Below are 19,800 nucleotides of genomic sequence, written 5' to 3'. Positions count from 1 at the left end.
TTCCCTAAAGGGGGACATATTCTGCCTTCCCTGGGGACCAAGAGTGGGCCCGTCATTCATCAGTCTATCCAGCTCTTTTTCTGCTCATACTACTTCTTGGAGTAAGAGTGCCACAAGGGGGCGCCACACCCACCACAGCAGAATTGGGAACAAATACTCTCTGCTTCCTTTGACAGGAAACTACACTGTGTGTCGATCTGTTGTTTTACAAGTTGGACATTTCGAACTGTCCCAAGGTGTCTGGAGACACATCTGCTGATGTGGTTTCAGTGAACCCAGGAAAGGTGCTCATTCATTCAGCCCAGGCCTCTCCAAAGAAAGGAAGTTCCTTGAGCCAGCCTCTGTAGGATGGCCAGTTAGATAGCCAGTGGGCAAATGCAGCCAGCTCACCTAGAACCACATGTGGAGACCTGGGTTAGAAGAGCTTACAGGATGCCCTGGGCTTCAAGAACAGAGAATAACCATGCCACAGAGAAAGAAAATCACCTCCCTTCACAGTGGGCCAAAATCAGTCTTGTGAGAGCCATATTCCTAAGCCAACCCAGACAACTTTATCCCTTATAAAGGAAAAAAAAAAAAAAAGCTTTTTGGAAGAAGTTAATTTTTCTTGATTAGTCATTCCAACAAAAATAAGTTGTAAAAAAAAAAAAAAAAAAAAAAAAAGACCTAACAATCAGTGAGCTCTTACTCTGTGCCAGGTGTTATTCTAAACTCATGTATACTATCCTTTACCCTCACAACCACCTCCTGAGGTTTCTTATCATCACCATTTTACATAGAGGGAAACTGAAGCACAGAGAAGTTAATTAACTTGTTCAAGGTAACACAGCCACCAAGTGATGACCCAAGGCTATACCCCCAAGCAATCTAACTCAGAGCCCACAATCCTAAATTCTGTGTTACAAACCTTCAATGAGGCAGAGAGCTTTTTCCCTACCCAATATCTAGGAGCTAAGATGTCTGCCTTGGACCACCTGTTTCCAGGTCTGTTGTTACACAAGGAATGAGGAAAACATAAAATTTGTAAGTTTTTGTTATACACAGCCAAACCTATTCCTAACTAATCCAATTCCTTTTTTTTCCCTGATGATGCCACTGTCTACCTCTGTGCCTGCAAGACAAATGTTAGAACAGGGACTGGCCCCAGCCAATCTATGGTGGCTATGAAACAAAACCATGTTCCTTTGCTTCTGAATGGTTACTTGTGCACTACAATGGCAAGGTTGAGCATTTGCAAAGCAGACCATCTGGCCTGCACAGCCTAAAGTATCTACTCTCTTAGCGTTTATAGACAAAGTTTGCTAACCCCTGGCCTAGAACATATGCTCCATGGAATCAGACACTTCCTCTCTTTCCTGGTACTTTTTCAGCACGTAGAACAGTACGTGGCACAAAGCAGACAATGAAGATATTCCTTGAAGGACTACATCAAACATGTGAACGCCAACCGTGGACCGGCATATTTATGTATCTTTTAATATAATCAAAAGTTAGCGTTTGGTCTATATTTTGTGTAGTGATCCATCTCTTTCTCTACAATGTTTCTAGCAGTTATGGCAAAGGTGTCCTCAGCTTGTCTGAACATCTGCCATTAACAGAGGGCACTCCTGCCTGGATTGTAACTTCTTTGTTGAAAATGCCAAAATGAAAAACAGGTGCAACCGGCATCTGTCAGCCTCCATCTTTTGGAAGCCGTCCCATTTGTTTCACCTTAACACGTGGGATGGACATCTCACAGAGGCCCAGCGCTCAGCCTGCTTACGTCCTGACAAGCACATGAGTCAGAGAGCAGCTCTGTCTTGAGCCAGTGTGATGAACATACAAGGAAGTCTCTTCCCACCCTGGTGATAGGACAGTTCCATTGGACTCAGAGTCCAATGACGGCAGGTAGGGGACAGTCACCTAGTCAGTTTCATGGACTATTTTTCAGGGATCTCGTTCCCAGGGCCCTAGGATAGAAAGCAAATGCCACGACCAAGGAAGCTTTGAAAAATTAGTTTTCCTATCACAAACAAGACTTCTATTCCTACATCTACAAGCTGCTTAGTGTCATATGAAGGTGAGCTGCATGTTTTTGTGGTTTCTATATAAAGTTACAAACACAAACAGTTCATTCTTTAGTCAGGACTCACAAGTAAATCTCCAAAATGGACATAAACACTTACCCCTACAATCTTTGAAAATATTACTGAAAATGCTGGTTGCAGACCTCCATTTATAATGGCACAAAATATACCAACCACAAAATAAGGCCATTCAGTTATGTTCAGCTTCAGAATCCTCCAAAAAGAAACTGGAGGTACATTTTCATCCTGGAGAACACAAAATAATACAACAAACTCGTCAGGAAAAGAACTGATACTTAACTGATTTAATTGATGTACAGTTCTTTTGTATGCACAAAAATTTTTAAATGAATATATCTTTTTCTTACTTCCTTATCAACTGATGGCTATTTACCTTTAAAAAAAAAAAGTGCTGACAGATTCTGTTATATCGTTCCTTTATTTCTTAAAAATAAATGATTCCATAAACATTTGTCTGACCTGACAGTTGGAACGTGACAAGTATATTTATAAGTAAGGATGAAAGAACAAAAATGTTTGTATTTGAAGACCCACTGTAATCTCTCTCTTTACATTATAAATTCTAATTCTAAAATTCTTGTCCTATAAATTCCAACTTGAGTCTAAAATGTTGAGATTTGGATTTGTGGAACAGGCTAGGGGATAGGACAGGAGGATTCTGGATAACCATTTCTTGTTCCCACTCATATCCCAGCCTTAGCCCACTGGTGAAGACATAAGTCCGCAGCCTCCTCCGTACCAAAGTCTCTTCTGTACTAAGCTTTCTGTTTTGGCTTTGTGGTCCATGGATACTCTTGCGAGTTGATTTTCTTCTTATTAGACTGGATCCTAAATCTTTGGGGGACATGTCCAAGACATCAATTTCACTTTCGGATCCACCAGCTGCATTTTCTAATTCAATTTCATTTCCTTTTGTCTAAAATAAATAAGAAATATGAATAAGCTGGTTAGGCTCAGTTAACCAACAAAAACTAATCGCTTAACAGCAAATATCAAGGAAACGGCAATTTAAGTCTGTATAGGAAAAGGATAAAGTTACACTGCTATTTTCTGGTGTGATTATATTTGAAAATTAAAAACTAAATGAGTATTCCCATAAAATATGCTGAAACAACATGGCATCCATTCCATGTATCTAGTCATATACTTTTTGTGGGTGTTTTTGGCTCAGTCATATTTGCTTTGGACCGGTGTTATCAACAGAAATATGGTGCAAACCATATTGTGAGCCACAATTTTTTTCAGTAGCCATGCTAAAAAAAGTAAGAGAGGTAAAATCTTTTTTTTTTTTTTTTTGCGGTACGTGGGCCTCTCACTGCTGTGGCCTCTCCTGTTGCAGAGCACAGGCTCCGGATGCGCAGGCTCAGCAGCCATGGCTCACGGGCCCAGCCGCTCCGCGGCATGTGGGATCTTCCCGGACCAGGACACGGACCCATGTCCCCTGCATCGGCAGGCAGACTCTCAACCACTGTGCCACCAGGGAAACCCTAAAATCAATTTTAATTGTACATTTTATCTAACCTAATGTATCCAAGGTATTAGATCAACATGTAATCAGTGTAAAGACTTTTTGAGATATCCTGCTTTTTTTCTGGTAGACTAAGTCTAAGTCTTTGGACTCTGGTATGCATTTTCAGCTTACAAACACTTCAATTCAGATTAACCACCGCTGAAGTGCTCAATAACCACATGTGGCTAGTGGCTACTTGAGTGGATAGCTCACTTTTAAGCCTTTTTTAACTTTACTTTTTTCTAATTATCCTTCTTTATTTTCCCTCCTTTCAAGAGAAAGAAAAAACCTCTAAAAAAACACTGGTCGGATCCTGAATCCCACCCAAGTATTTTTTCCCTCTTCTCAAGATAATCAACGGTAACATTTATTTATAGCACTGAACACAGCAAAATCAGCTTATGCCTAACATATTGTGCTTTAGGAAAATGCTAGAGTTAGACTATACCTGCATTGTGACAAGTTTGAAGTAAATGCCTTTCTCCTTCATGAGTTCATCATGACTGCCTTTCTCCACAGTGACTCCATCATCAAGACCAGCAATGACATCAGCATTACGAACTGTGGACAAACGATGTGCGATCACAATGGTGGTCCGGCCTTCTCTGGCCTAAAGAGAGAAAAATTTGGTTTTGGAATACATGAACAACTATCTGGAAAAATTCATTAATTCAAGTTATATTTGCTGACCACCAATGCCTTGGACATTGCAAAACTGTGTAAGCTATATAAGACAGTCTCTGCCTTCAGTAAATGTACAGTTAGTGGTTTAAAATGATGTTCTAAAAAAAAATTAAAAAATAATAAAAATAAAATAATGTTCTATTATAACTATAAACACAAATATGATAGTCTCATGTTAATATTATGTAAGCCTCTAAGTATTTTACTCAACCTCTCGTAGCCTGTTTATAGTAATAATCAGGGGCTTATATAAAGTAAAACACCCTACAGCCCAAGAATTGGTCAATCAGAGCAGGTACAGGCCAGTTGCTATACTGGTGCATACGAGCTAGCATCAGTCCTGGGAATCATCATGTCCTATCTCACAGGACATTTTGATGATCAAGACAAATAATAAATGTGAAGCAACAAAGTACAGACTTCAGTGTTACATTGATCTGAACTCAAATCTTAGTTCTGCCATTTATGAATTCCAGGATTTTATACAAATCTTTTAACCTGTGTGAGGCTCAACTTATTCAGATATAAAATGGGGATATTAATATAGTGCTAATTTTTAGAGTAGTTGTGATAACTAAATACAACAATGCACAGGAAGCACTGTGATGTACACAGTAAATGCTTAATAAATGATTCTTATTCCTAGGGAGAAGCATTATGGAAAAACTGAAGAGCTATGTAAATGTTTAAACGCCCAATCTCATTTTTATTTTCATATGGAACAGAGCCAGAGAACTAGAAGTCGCCTGAGATTTCTTTAACCTTTGTAACTCCCAGTGCTTATAATGTTTGTTACTCTATATTTCTCTCCAGGAACTAGCAATAAAATTCTCAAAACAAGCTAACAAAAAAAAAGGTATCAGGATCAGTATGAAAAAGAGAAGTGAAAGACTGAGAAGAAAAAAAAAATACATGTCAGAAAAATACTCTGTAGGTGGTAGCAACTAGACAGTAGAGAAGACAACGGATCAGCTCCATGGATGTTTTCAAAAGTCGGGGATGTGGTATTCCCCCCCAAAATGTGCAGGCTAAAGAAAAGGTATTTTTAAATGCAACCTTTCTAAATTCATTTTATTTATAATTTAATACACAGTGCCATGGTAGAATTATAAGAAAATACAGATGTGACATTATAGATAAGCAAAGTGAAGGGGGAAAACGCAGCCACAATCCCATCTCTTTCTATTTTGGTTCACAGAAGTTTTAGTGACCTGCTTTTTCTTCTCTCAACAATCTATTACACACTCTGACAGGATGTTTAGAGAAACAGCGTTGTTCTCTTATTATACAGAATAGGAACTGGAGCAAATATGAGTTCATCTTTTTTTTTTTTTTTTTTGCGGTACGCGGGCCTCTCACTGTTGTGGCCTCTCCCGTTATGGAGCACAGGCTCCGGATGCGCAGGCTCAGCGGCCATGGCTCATGGGCCCAGCCGCTCCGCAGCATGTGGGATCTTCCCAAACCGGGGCACGAACCCGTGTTCTCTCCATCGGCAGGCAGATTCTCAACCACTGCGCCACCAGGGAAGCCTGTGAGTTCATCTTTGAATTCTACTGGGACACTTCAACTCGGAGCATTTATGGGTTAAAAGGTTTCCCCGTTTCTTGTCCTCACAGAGCTGGCCTGGTTACCATCATACACCAGAGACCAAGCACAGTGCCTGGCACAGCACGAGCACTCAAGTCCAAACTGGTGAATGAGTCACACAGACTCGAGAACTGCTGGAAGGTCAAACTCTGTTGATGGTCAAGGACATTTCATGGCTCAGGTTTTCCAACATCGGCAGCTCTCCGGCACTTTCCTGAAGATAAGAGGTTTCTCATTTCCTACAGAGTCTTCAAAAGGCATCTAACATCTTGGAAACTGTAAACCTTCCTCTTGTTGACAAAAACTCACAGAACCTAAATAACAGGGTCATCGCTAAGGCTAATAAGTTTTCAAGATCACAATAAGAATCCACCTGCCAACACAGGGGACAAGGGTTCGAGCCCTGGTCCGGGAAGATCCCACATGCCACAGAGTAACTAAGCCTGTGTGCCACAACTACTGAGCCCGCATGCCACAACTACTGAAACCCACACACCTAGAGCCCGTGCTCTGCATCAGGAGAAGCCACCGCAATGAGAAGCCCACGCACCACAACAAAGAGTAGCCCCCACTCGCTGCAACTAGAGAAAGCCCATGCACAGCAATAAAGACCCAATGTAGCCAAAAATAAAGGAAAAAAAAAAAATTTGCAAGTATCTTTCAGTGAAAGCTTATTCATCGCTACCTAAAAAATACCAGAGAAATAGAAGTTAAACAAACAGACGCAAAGAGGCTTGATGGTTTTAATAGCTTTAAGAATCACTTTAGAAGAGATTTTTTTTTTAAACATTAAGAATTAACAATGGAATGTTCTTGTGCTTATAAATCAGCTAGGTTTGAAATGAGGTTCACCCACCTTATCCAGGGCCACCTGAACCACCGCTTCACTCTCAGTGTCCAGCGCTGAGGTGGCCTCATCCAGCAGCAGGATCTTGGGGTTGCGAACCAGAGCTCGAGCGATGGCGATTCTCTGCTTCTGTCCACCACTCAGCTGGGCCCCTCTCTCTCCAACCAGGGTGTCAAATTTCTACAACACAGAAACCACAGGAGGATTAAGCAACAGAATAAGCTATCTCAGCTCAGATTATAAGGTGGCAAGCAGGGACTTCCCTGGTGGCGCAATGGTTAAGAATCCACCTGCCAATGCAGGAAACCCGGGGTCAAGCCCTGGTCCGGGAAGATCCCTCATGCCACGGAGCAACTAAGCCTGTGTGCCACAACTACTGAGCCGGCGCTCTAGAGCCCGCAAGCCACAACTACTGAGCCCGCGTGCCACAACTACTGCAGCCCACGTGCCAAGAGCCTGTGCTCCACAACAAAGAGAAACCACCATGATGAGAAGCCCGCACACTGCAACAAAGAGTAGCCCCCGCTCGCCACAGCTAGAGAAAGCCTGCGCACAGCAACGAAGACCCAACGCAGCCAAAAAATAAATAAATTAAAAAAAAAAAAAAAAGATGGGAAGCAATCCCATAAACAACCCAAGCCTCACAGGCAGTATGGTCCAGTTCCTTAAACTTAGTAATAACCAACCCTAATTAAAAAAAATACGTATGTCTACCACTAGTTGATGCTGCTAGAGCTTTAAAATCTGAAGTCATCTTGATTTCCCTTCTTAGGAGGCTCCTCCAGTTTATAGTCATTTCCTAACTTCCTATGCATCAGGCCAGCATTTTATAACCCTCTAGCATGACAAAGATCGAGAAGGACTTACATTAGGCAGTTTCATGATGAAGTCATAGGCGCTGGCTTCCTTCACAGCTTTCTCAATCTCATCCATGGTTACATTTTCACGGCCGTAGCGAATGTTCTCGGCTATGGTGGTAGCAAACAAAACAGGTTCCTGACTCACCACACCGATAATTTCCCGCAGATACCTTACATTGATGGTCCTGATGTCCTGTCCGTCAATACTGATCTGAAATAAAAAGTAGGTGTGATATTCACACACTGCAGACTTGCGACATATAATCTGCAAAGGTAACTCAGTGCCGCAGCACCTAGTTCAGCAAGTCATCTCACCACGCCCTCCGTGGGGTCATAGAGCCTCTGTATCAGCTGGACCGTCGTGCTTTTCCCACAGCCGCTGTTTCCAACCAGTGCCACCGTCTGCCCGCTCTCTACCTTCAAGTTGAGGCCCTTCAAGATCTATCACGATGAATGAGAAATAAACTTAAAGGCAATACACAGATTTTGAGACTATGAACTCAATTCAAAACTAGGTTTAAGGGCTTCCCTGGTGGCGCAGTGGTTGAGAGTCCGCCTGCCGATGCAGCGGACACGGGCTCGTGACCCGGTCCGCGAAGATCCCACAGGCCGCGGAGCGGCTGGGCCCATGAGCCATGGCTGCTGGGCCTGCGTGTCTGGAGCCTTGCTCCGCAACGGGAGAGGCCACAACAGTGAGAGGCCCATGTACCGCAAAAAAAAAAAAAAAAAAAAAAAACTACGTTTAAACATACATTTTTTTAAAACAATCTCTAAAGGGAAGTATCAGACACACTTCATCCAATACATTGTTGAATCACTGATTAATCATTTATCACTGTACCTTAACTTCGTTTCGAGATGGGTAATTGAAGTGAACATTTCTGAATTCCAGATTTCCCTTAATATTATCGGGTTTGCGCCCATTCTTCGAATAGCTGTCGATGCTTGGTTTCTAAACAGAATAAAATTTCAGAAGATGACTAGGTTACAATAACTACTTTTAGTGACATCTGTGGAGAGTTGAATAAAGTGATAAAGAAAATCGACTTTTTTCGACAGATAGATAAATGGCCAGCCCAGACTTACGTTATCAATGATCTTAAAGATTTCATAAGCTGCTCCTCTTGCATTTGCAAATGCCTCAATGCTTGGAGATGCCTGGCCAACACTAAAAGCCCCAATTAATACGGAAAAGAAGACCTGAGGAATGTGAAGGAAAAACATCAAGTTACTTAGTGTTTAGTACATTTTTTCATACTTCTTCTAACATCGCTAATTAAATTTTTAAATGGCAAAGGCAACCTATCAATACTGGCTGTTAAAAATATTTTTAAAGTTGAAGTACTTTACAGTTTAGAAGGCTGAATTAGTCTTACCGGCTCAGTGAAACAATAAATTCTGTATGACTAGAATATTTTTATATGTCTTCTATGGCCAAGAATTTTGGTTCAGGTCATCAGTAGGGTACAGTGGAAACAAACCCTATTATGAGAGTCAGAAGCCCAAAGTCTGAATCCTGGATTGAGCACTGACTGGCTCTATGTCTTCAGGTGATTCTCCTAGATCTCTGGGCTTCAATTTCTTTATTTGCAAAAACAGGCAAGATTCTATCTATTTTCCCTACCGGGCAACCTTAGTGTTCTTGTATCAAGTGAAATGGTACATATGAAAGTATTTTGTGAAGTATAAAGCACACATTCTTTAACAGATGGAGTCTCTCTGCCCTCCACCAGATTGTATACTCTTTGAGGTCTGATGAACCGTTTATTTTTGTTTGTTTTTTTTCATTTTGCCCAAATCCGTTTCTTATTGGTAGACTTGATACCGTTTTCCTTCAGGGGTTAAAGGGAACTAATGTCACTATTCGTTTCTTTCTAGATCACACAGTAGTTATATTACCCAACAACTTACACAGAAGGAATTTTGCTCAGTGATTCTCTACTCACGTTCTCGGTTAGTCCTTCACAACAACACTAAAACATATGGCACCTTATTCCTGTCATTTCCATGTTGCAGAAGAGGTAAGAGAGTCTTGAAAAGTCTACGTGGCTGAAGCAAATCATACAGCTACTAAGTGGCAGAGCCGGAATTTGAACCAAGATGGCCTGATATCAAATCCCAGTCTCTTGCTCGCTATTCTTTGCATTATTTAATAATTCTTCGAAAATATATTCTCCAACAGTCAAACCAACACTACGAAATTTCACTGGCATTTTAATAGTGAGTCATCTCTTAATATAACATCACTTACAGTGAGTACTTGTCCAACAGAATATTCTTCTGACAGGACTAAGGAGGTCCCATACCAGAATGCCAGAGCATATGATGCATAGATCAACAGGAAAGCAGCACCTATAGAAATGTTGGCTGTAATAGCTTTCTTTATTCCAATTCTTTTAGCTTCTTCCAAATTTTTGTTGTACCTGGGAGAAGTAACAAAAATTAGCACACATACCTATAAATCTTATGAAACGGGTCAATACAGCATGATGGTTATTGCGTACACAGGATGTGCCACGGCCTGGGGGAGGTGTTTCACATGTATTTTCTCCTTTTGTCCACACACTGATCCTCTGATGTTAGTATTATGTTAATCCCTTCTTGTAGAAGACGAAACTGAGGCCTTATGGAAATTAAGTAATTTGTCGAGGGATGTTCTAAAAAGCACCTTCTCTGACTTTAGCAATAGTGAAATAAATGAAGTAATACTTAGCGAACTTCCAGAACTTGCATCGTTTCGTACATAAGACAAAACAGAAGCTATGAAAACACCTGCGTTTTCCCTTGAAAATCTGCATGTGTTTTAAATGTACTAATAAAATGAAGATAAAATGCTAGAAAGTACTCAATATAGGTGAGTCCTTTAAACCTCTGAATATCAAGTCTGCTCCCTGCCCTGCTTCCCCCTGGGTCTGCCGGAAGAACCAAATGAGAAAATACATGTGTGAGAGCATTTTAAGAGCTCTGAATTGCCATCTAAGACTTTTTACATGTAAATGAACTGTCTAGTTTATCTTACTTCCACAGATGTTTATTTTAAAAATCACTGACCTGAAAAAATTATTTGGCTTAAAGTATATAATAATCCATCACTATGTATCAGTGTCCCCTTCCTCAGCCTTTCTATACGTTGCCTACTACCCATCCTCTCTGTCAATGCTTCCGACGTTGGTCCTGTCATGGCTACTCACTACTGGAGGGAGGGGCTCTCCCTGGTGGCTTGGGCCACCCAAGGCCTTCTGGCTGCCTCAAGGATGGAGCAAATCAAGATCTCAGTACTATAACCCTGTAATCTGTTCACAGCACAAAAATCTGCACTACATTAGCCAAACTTGGAGAACACCTGTTAATAATTCTTACAGCATATACAGGGAAATACACAAAAGAGGGCAAAAGCAAGGAAGCAAACAAAAACCAAAGCAATGTTAGAGTCCACTGACAGATATTTCTCTCTCTTTCTAATCACTTAACACTTACTCCCAAACGGCAATTCAAGTACTTTTTACACCCTGGGAAACCGGTTAATCTGTAACTTTACCTTCATTTGAAAGGAACATGGCAGACTGCTTTCCTTAAGAAGAGAGATGTGGAGATAAGCAAATGGGGCCCTAATTTAAAGAAAAAGAAGGATCTTTGCAAATACAGAATCACGGTAAAATTATTAGAGAAATAGGACAGATTATAATTGAGCCTTAAATCTGTCCTTAGCCTCTCAATCACAACTCCTTGCAGGAACAGGAGCTCACAATTGTTGACATGAAAGAATTTATTTCCATACAGAGTGTATATTTTGAGGTCTCTGATCCATAAACACATGACTATGTAAATATTATGCAGTATTATATTTATGTTTTGGAGCATCTGTCCCATTCGTTAGAATGTAGAAGCAAAGGTCAAGCCTTGCTCAGATATGAGCATGCCTTCTTTCTTGCCTTCATGCCTTTTAAAAACTACTTCACCAATAACCAGTTACCAAAGCATGGCCAAATGAAAATTACATGACTACTGCTTAAAGAGCAAATTTAAACAGAACTTCATGGTGATAAAATGGTAATATATTATTAGAGTTTCTCCTGCCAAAAATGTAAGTCCCAAACTTGCCAGTTATAATCTTTGACCAAAAAATTATTTTTGAGAAATGCATTTCAATGGTTGATACATATCCCTCCCACTTTATGAAGTGATTTGATGTGAAAGTATTACTAGGCATAAATTATACATGATGACATTTAAGTAACTTTAATGCTATGCGTCACACCCTGTTATTTCCTTTAATTCAGTTCTTGCTTACCAAGACTAATGCAGAAATCATTTCACTGATATGCTGTGTCCCAAGCAGCCAGAGGAAACTTTTGCACAGGCAGAAGAAACAAGGAAGAAAATCATTTAGATGCCAGAAAAGATAAAGGAAGAAAATAAGAGGGTAAGGAAGAAGGAAAAACAAACAATACTACTTTTACATAGGCTTTGATACACATATAACACCAGATATTAAAATCATTAATTCATTATAAGCTTTAGTATGAAAATGATAATGTAGGATTTCCTAAAAGGGGCAAAGTTACATAATAAAACAATGACATTTAGAAAAAAAATTCTTAAATAATATGAAAATATATATCAGTGACGCAAATAGCCCCTTACGAGAGCAAGGAACAATTTTTGCTAAGCAAAGAGAAATCAATACTAACAGGTCAACATATGCAAGACACACACTAGAGAAATATATATTTAAATGAAGGAGAATAAAACTATTGTATATTACTGAATTAAATTCACTCTAAATTCTGAAAGACTTTGAGAGATCCTACTATACCTGCTAATTTCAAGAGAAAATCAGACTAAGACCTTAATTACTTGTCTATGTGGAAGCAGAGAAGGGAAGAGCAAGAACTAGAGAGAAAACTGAAGAATTATATTTGGTCTAAGGATAATTTTAACAATTCTACTTCCAAATTAAATCCTCAATCTAGGAATTTATCACCCTTCTCCTGGACTACTTCAACAGTCTTCCGAGCAAATCTTTGACGGCTCTCATACATTCACCAGACCAATTACAGGCAGAGAAATGGTTTTAAAACGTAATGTAGACGGTCACTCCCTTGTTTAAAACCCTCAACCGCTTCCCTGTGCCCTTAGAGTTAGATCCTAACTCCGCACCAGGGTCTGCAAGTCCCCTTGTTCCGGCCCCCACCCACCCTCAACAGCCTTTCTTCATCTCAATCTCCTCTCACTCAACTGTACTCCAGGCACACAAGCCTTAGAATATTTTCTAGAATATACCAAAGTCTTTGCCACCTCAGGAAATCTGGAAGACTCCTCTATCCCTACCCCTACTAGGGCAGGATTTTCCTCATCCCTCAAGTCCCAGCCTCCATGAAACCACCTCAAACATCCATCATACCTTCCTTGACCACCATCGTTCAAGTAAATTTGCCCTCCTTACTCTCATGGGCACACTCTTTGATTGTTTCATAGCACATTTTAAAAATTCATGATTTAATTCATGTCTTTGATGATTTCTTTCTTATCTTCCTTACTACTTTCCTGCCTCTCTTCCTTCCCTTTTCTTCACCTTACTGTTTTGACTGGGGATAACACGAAGGCAAATATCCCCAGAGCCTAGCATAGTCCGTGGGGTGTGTTAGATGCTGGATAAATTTGCTGAATGAACTGAACTTTCAAGAAATGGCCAAGATGGAAAGAACCTTAGGCCATCAGGTGGCAGTCCTGAGCCTACTCTCGATCTTCAGGCAAAACTAACTTCCAGGGCTTCCCTGGTGGCGCAGCGGTTGAGAGCCCGCCTGCCGATGCAGGGGACACGGGTTTGTGCCCCGGTCTGGGACGATCCCACATGCCGTGGAGCGGCTGGGCCCGTGAGCCATGGCCGCTGAGCCTGCGCGTCCGGAGCCTGTGCTCCACAGTGGGAGAGGCCACAACAATGAGAGGCCCGCGTACTGCAAAAAAAAAAAAAAAACTAAGTAACTTCCAGTTCCCTAGAGGAGAATGATCTTTCAAAAATACATTCCAGTAACTAATATCTTCTGAAGAAATGATTCTACACCTAAAATGAATCTTTGAATATACCTGTGTAAGCCCATTTGCTTATTCTTATAATAAAAAGTTAATCAAAATCTTCTCTAAAACAACAAAAAAATTTGTACCTAATTACTTAAAGCACTCCATTTAAAAAACCTCAATTCTTTTAAAATTTCAGTGAACTAAAATGATCAGATTTATCTAAGTTCTGAGTATTGGACTTGACTCCTATTATGTCCTTTCCCTCCTTACCCAGGTGACATCACATACATCATTATTGTTTTTCATCGCTAATAATAATATCTTCTCAACTTATGTTCTTCAAATTTTGGATGCCATTAATTTAAAAAGTATTATAGGGACTTCCCTGCTGGCACAGTAGTTAAGAATCCACCTGCCAATGCAGGGGACGTGGGTTTGATCCCTGGTCCAGGAAGATCCCATATGCTGTGGAGTAACTAAGCCGAAGAGACACAACTACTAAATCCTGGGAGCCACAACTACTGAAGCCTGCATGCCCTAGAGCCCACATGCTACAACTATTGAGTCCACATTCTGCAACTACTGAAGCCTGCGTGGCTAGAGCCCATGCTCCCCAATGAGAAGCTATCATAATGAGAAGCCTGCGCACTGCAACAAAGAGTAACCCCCGCTTGCCACAACTAGAGAAAGCCAGTGCAAAGCAATGAAGACCCAATGCAGCCAAAAAAATAAAAATAAAAAGTATTATAATTTTGTTGTTTTATGTAGCATTAAAAAGGAGTATAGGAGGTGGAGTCAAGATAGCGTACTAAAAGGACGCAGAATTCGCGTCTCCTCACAAAAAGGGCACCTACCAGGCACCCCTGGGGGACCATGGACACCTAAGGGGATGGGAGGAACCCCCTGCGACCGGGTAGGATGTGGGGAGTGGGGGGAGGGGGGAGGAGAAGTGGAGGCAGGACAGGACCAGCACCCCTGAGGGGCAGCTGGGGGAGGGGAACGGATCCAACGCCCGAAGGGGGAAATTGGGGGACCACTGGGAGGGCAGAGGATCAAAACGGAGCGTGGCCAGGTTTCCCCTGCCACTTGGACCCCCAGGAACCTGCTGAGATCCGAGGCCTGATCCTCTGCCCACTGAGGCCCCCTCCAGCTGCGCAGGTCCTGAGGGAGTGGGAAGGAGAAAAGGGGGAGCAAAAATAAAGGCCAGACCTCTGGGACCAGCACCCCTGAGGGGCGGCTAGGGGAAGGGAGGAATTCCTACACCCAGCGGGACCCACCCACCATTAGGGGTCCAGCAGCAATGGGGGAGATCCGGGGCGAGACAGTGGGGGAGGGCCACGAAGTAACGTAAACGGGGCCAGCTCTTTCCCTCACCACTTAGGAACGGGGAAGCCTGTTGAGCTCCTGGGCCTAATACTCTGCCCTCCTCCTACCACGCAGAGCCCAAGCCCCGCCCCTACACGCCCACCCAGGGCCCTACCTCTACACTCAGAGACGCCCTCCCACAAGCTCGGCCTAAACCCCACCCACACACCCTCACCAGGGACTTACCTCCAAACTCCGGAACGCCACACTCCAGAAGCCCTCCTTGGGTGATGCCTCTCCCATTCCACCAGGTCCTAAGCAGACGCCCCGCCCCAAGCTTGAACACAGCCCCACCTAGGCCCTATCAAATGCTCAAACGTCATCCCCCAACCCGTCTAGGTCCCGCCCCACCCTAAACCCCACCCCTGCCTAAGTTCTACCCCGCCTAAACTCCGCCCCCATAGCCAAGGCTTTTCTTTTTTTTTCCTTACTGTGCCGCGAGCTTGCAGAATCTTGGTTCCCGGGCAAGAGATCGGGCCGGATCTCCTGCGATGGGAGCTCCGACTCTAAAGCGCTGGACTACAGGGAACCTCAGAACCCAAGGAATATCAGTTAGAGTAAGGCCTCCCATAGGTCCTCATCTCAGCACCAAGACCCAGCTCTATCCAACTGCCTGCAAACTCCAGTGCTGGATGACACAGGCCAGTAAGACAGAATTACAGCACCACCCATCCAAAAAAAAAAAAAAATTAAACGACAGACGAAGGAGCAAGGAAAAAACCTACAAGACCAAATAAATGAAGACAAAATAGGCAACCTACCTGAAAAAGAATTCAGAGTAATGATAGTAAAGATGATCCAAAATCTTGAAAACAGAATGGAGAAAATACAAGAAACATTTAACAAGGATCTAGAAGAACTAAAGAGCAAACAAACAGTGATAAACAACACAATTACTGAAATTAAAAATACTCTACAAGTAATCAATAACAGAATAACTGAGGCAGAAGAATACATAAGTGAGCTGGAAGATAAAATGGTGGAAATAACTGGCAGGGAGCAGAATAAAGAAAAAAAGAATTAAAAGATAAGGACAGTCTCAGAGACCTCTGGGACAATATTAAATGTACCAACATTTGAGTTATCAGGGTCCCAGAAGAAGAAGAGAAACAGAAAAGGTCTGAGAAACTATTTGAAGAAATTATAGTCAAAAACTTCCCTAACATGGGAAAGGAAATAGTCAAGTTCAGGAAGCGCAGAGTCCCATACAGGATAAACCCAAATTGAAACATGCCGAGACCCGTATTAACCAAACTATCAAAACTTAACTACAAAGAAAAAATATTAAAAGCAGCAAGAGAAAAGCAACAAATAACATACAAGGGAATCCCCATAAGGTTAACAGCTGATCTTTCAGCAGAAACCCTGCAAGCCAGAAGGGACTGGCAGGACATATTTAAAGTGATGAAAGGGAAAAACCTACAATGAAGATTACTAAACCAGCAAGGATATCATTCAGATTCGATGAAGGAATTAAAACCTTTACAGACAAGCAAAAGCTAAGAGAATTCAGCACCACCAAACCAGCCTTACAGCAAATGCTATAGGAACTTCTCTAGGCGGGAAACACAAGAGAAGGAAAAGACCTACAATAACAAACCCAAAACAATTAAGAAAATGGTAATAGAAAGATACATATTGACAACTACCTTAAATGTAAATGGATTAATGCTCCAACCAAAAAACACATAGACTGGCTGAATGGATACAAAAACAAGACCCATATATAAGCTGTCTACAAGAGACCCACTTCAAACCTAGGAACACATACAGACTAAAAGTGAGGGGATGGAAAAAGATATTCCATGCGAATGGAAATCAAAAGAAAACTGTAGTAGCAATTCTCATATCAGACAAAGTAGACTTTAAAATAAAGACTACCACAAGAGACAAAGAAGGACACTACATAATAATCAAGGGATCAATCCAAGAAGATATAACAATTGTAAATATTTATGCACCCAACATAGGAGCACCTCAATACATAAGGCAAATGCTAACAGCCATAAAAGGGGAAATCGACAGTAACACATTCATAGTAGGGGACTTTAACACCCCACTTTCACCAATGGACAGATCAAGCAAAATGAAAATATATAAGGAAACACAAACTTTAACTGATACATTAAACAAGATGGACTTAATTGATATTTACAGGACATTCCATCCAAAAACAACAGAATACACTTTCTTTCAGTGCTCATGGAACATTCTCCAGGATAGACCATATCTTAGATCACAAATCAAGCCTAGGTAAATTAAGAAAACTGAAATCGTATCAAGTATCTTTTCCGACCACAACGCTATGAGACTAGATATCAATTACAGGAAAAAAAACTGTAAAAAACAAACAAACACATGAGGCTAAACAATACACTACTAAATAACCAAGAGATCACTGAAGAAATGAAAGAGGAAATTAAAAAATATCTAGAAACAAATGACAATGAAAACACAACGACCCAAAATCTATGAGATGCAGCAAAAGCAGTTATAAGAGGTAAGTTTATAGCAACACAATCCTACCTCAAGGAACAAGAAAAATCTCAAATAAACAACCTAACCTTACACCTAAATCAATTAGAGAAAGAAGAAAAAAAACACCCAAAGTTAGCAGAAGGAAAGAAATCATAAAGATCAGAGCAGAAATAAATGTAATAGAAATGAATGAAACAATAGCAAAGATCAATAAAACTAAAAGCTGGTTCTTTGAGAAGATAAACAAAATTGATAAACCATTAGCCAGACTCATCAAGAAAAAAGGGAGAAGACTCGAGTCTATAGAATTAGAAATGAAAAAGGAGAACAACTGACACTGCAGAAATCAAAGGATCCTGAGAGATTACTACAAGCAATTATATGCCAATAAAATGGACAACCTGGAAGAAATGGCCAAATTCTTAGCAAAGCACAACCTTCCAAGACTGAACCAGGAATCAAAAGACCTGTATGCAGAAAACTGTAAGACACTGATGAAAGAAATTAAAGATGATACAGATAGATGGAGAGATATACTATGTTCTTGGATTGGAAGAATCAACATTGTGAAAATGACTATACTACCCAAAGCAATCTACAGATTCAATGCAATCCCTATCAAAATACCAATGGCATTTTTCACAGAACTAGAACAAAAAATTGCACAACGTGTATGGAAACACAAAAGACCAAATAGCCAAAACAATTTGAGAAAGAAAAACAGAGGTGGAGGAATCAGGCTCCCTGATTTTAGACTATACTACAAAGCTACAGTAATCAAGACAGTATGGTACTGGCACAAAAACAGAAATATAGATCAATGGAACAGGATAGAAATCCCAGACATAAACCCATGCACATATGGTCAACTTATCTTTGATAAAGGAGGCAAGAATATACAATGGAGAAAAGACAGCTTCTTCAATGAGTGGTGCTGGGAAAACTGGACAGCTACATGTAAAAGAATGAAATTAGAACACTCTCTAACACCATACACAAAAATAAACTCAAAATGGATTAAAGACCTAAATGTAAGGTCAGACACTATCAAACTCTTAGAGGAAAACATAGGCAGGACCCTCTATGACATAAATCACAGCAAGACCCTTTTTGACCCACCTCCTAGAGAAATGGAAATAAAAACAAAAATAAACAAATGGGACCTAATGAAACGTTAAAGCTGTTGTACAGTAAAGGAAACTATAAACAAGACAAAAAGACAACCCTCAGAATGGGAAAAAATATTTGCAAACGAAGCAACAGACAAAGGATTAATCTCCAAAATATACAAGCAGCTCATGCAGCTCAATATCAAAAAAACAAACCCAATCCAAAAATGGGCAGAAGAACTAAATAGACATCTCTCCACAGAAGATATACAGATAGCAAACAAACACATGAAAGGATGCTCAACATCACTAATCATTAGAGAAATGCAAATGAAAACTACAATGAGGTATCACCTCACACCAGTCAGAATGGTCATTGTCAAAAAAATCTACAAACAATAAATGCTGGAGAGGGTGTGGAGAAAAGGGAACCCTCTTGCACTGTTGGTGGGCATGTAAATTGATACAGTCACTATGGAGAACAGTATGGAGGTTCCTTAAAAAACTAAAAAGAAAACTACCATAGGACCCAGCGATCCCACTACTGGGCATATACCATGAGAAAACCATAATTCAAAAAGAGTCATGTACCACAATGTTCATTGCAGCACTATTTACAATAGCCAGGACATGGAAGCAGCCTAAGTGTCTATTGACAGATGAATGGATAAAGAAGATGTGGCATATATATACAATGGAATATTACTCAGCCATAAAAAGAATCGAAATTGAGTCATTTGTAGTGAGGTGGATGGACCTAGAGTGTCATACAGAGTGAAGTAAGTCAGAAAGAGAAAAACAAATACTGCAGGTTAACACATATATATGGAATCTAAAGAAAAAGAATTGGTTCTGATGAACCTAGGGGCAGGACCGGAATAAAGTGGGGCAGGACCAGAATAAAGATGCAGACACAGAGAATGGACTTGAGGACATGGGGAGGGGGAAGGGTAAGCTGGGACAAGGTAAAGAGTAGCACTGACAGATATGTACCACCAAATGTAAAATAGCTAGCTAGTGGGAAGCAGCTACACAACACAGGGAGATCAGCTCAGTGCTTTGCGACCACCTGGAGGGGTGGGATAAGGAGGGTGGGAGGGAGATGCAAAAGAGAGGTGGTATGGGGATATACATATGGATATAGCAGATTCACTTTGTTATACAGCAGAAACTAACACAACATTGTAAAGCAATTATACTCCTATAAAGATGTTTAAAAAGAAAAAAGAAATCTCACACATTGAGAAGTAAA

At 40.9% G+C, this 19,800-nt stretch overlaps 1 protein-coding gene across 1 annotated transcript in view; it reads right to left on the bottom strand.

Moving 5' to 3' along the window:
- ABCB1 (ATP binding cassette subfamily B member 1) overlaps positions 1 to 19,800 on the bottom strand; it is a 106,213-nt gene that overhangs the window by 38,004 nt on the left and 48,409 nt on the right. Inside the window, exons 9-17 of the mRNA XM_024738489.1 lie at positions 9,827 to 9,998; positions 8,662 to 8,775; positions 8,417 to 8,527; positions 7,891 to 8,016; positions 7,583 to 7,786; positions 6,725 to 6,895; positions 4,046 to 4,207; positions 2,827 to 3,003; positions 2,166 to 2,312 (exon numbers count right to left, since the gene is read on the bottom strand). Coding sequence (XP_024594257.1) covers positions 2,166 to 2,312; positions 2,827 to 3,003; positions 4,046 to 4,207; positions 6,725 to 6,895; positions 7,583 to 7,786; positions 7,891 to 8,016; positions 8,417 to 8,527; positions 8,662 to 8,775; positions 9,827 to 9,998 — 1,384 coding nt within the window. The remainder of the gene's footprint in view (positions 1 to 2,165; positions 2,313 to 2,826; positions 3,004 to 4,045; positions 4,208 to 6,724; positions 6,896 to 7,582; positions 7,787 to 7,890; positions 8,017 to 8,416; positions 8,528 to 8,661; positions 8,776 to 9,826; positions 9,999 to 19,800) is intronic.

The sequence above is a fragment of the Neophocaena asiaeorientalis genome, unplaced genomic scaffold (assembly GCF_003031525.2).
Source record: "Neophocaena asiaeorientalis asiaeorientalis breed wild unplaced genomic scaffold, Neophocaena_asiaeorientalis_V1.1 scaffold89, whole genome shotgun sequence".
Lineage (NCBI taxonomy): Eukaryota > Metazoa > Chordata > Mammalia > Artiodactyla > Phocoenidae > Neophocaena > Neophocaena asiaeorientalis.
This window is presented reverse-complemented; position numbering and strand designations above follow the sequence as displayed.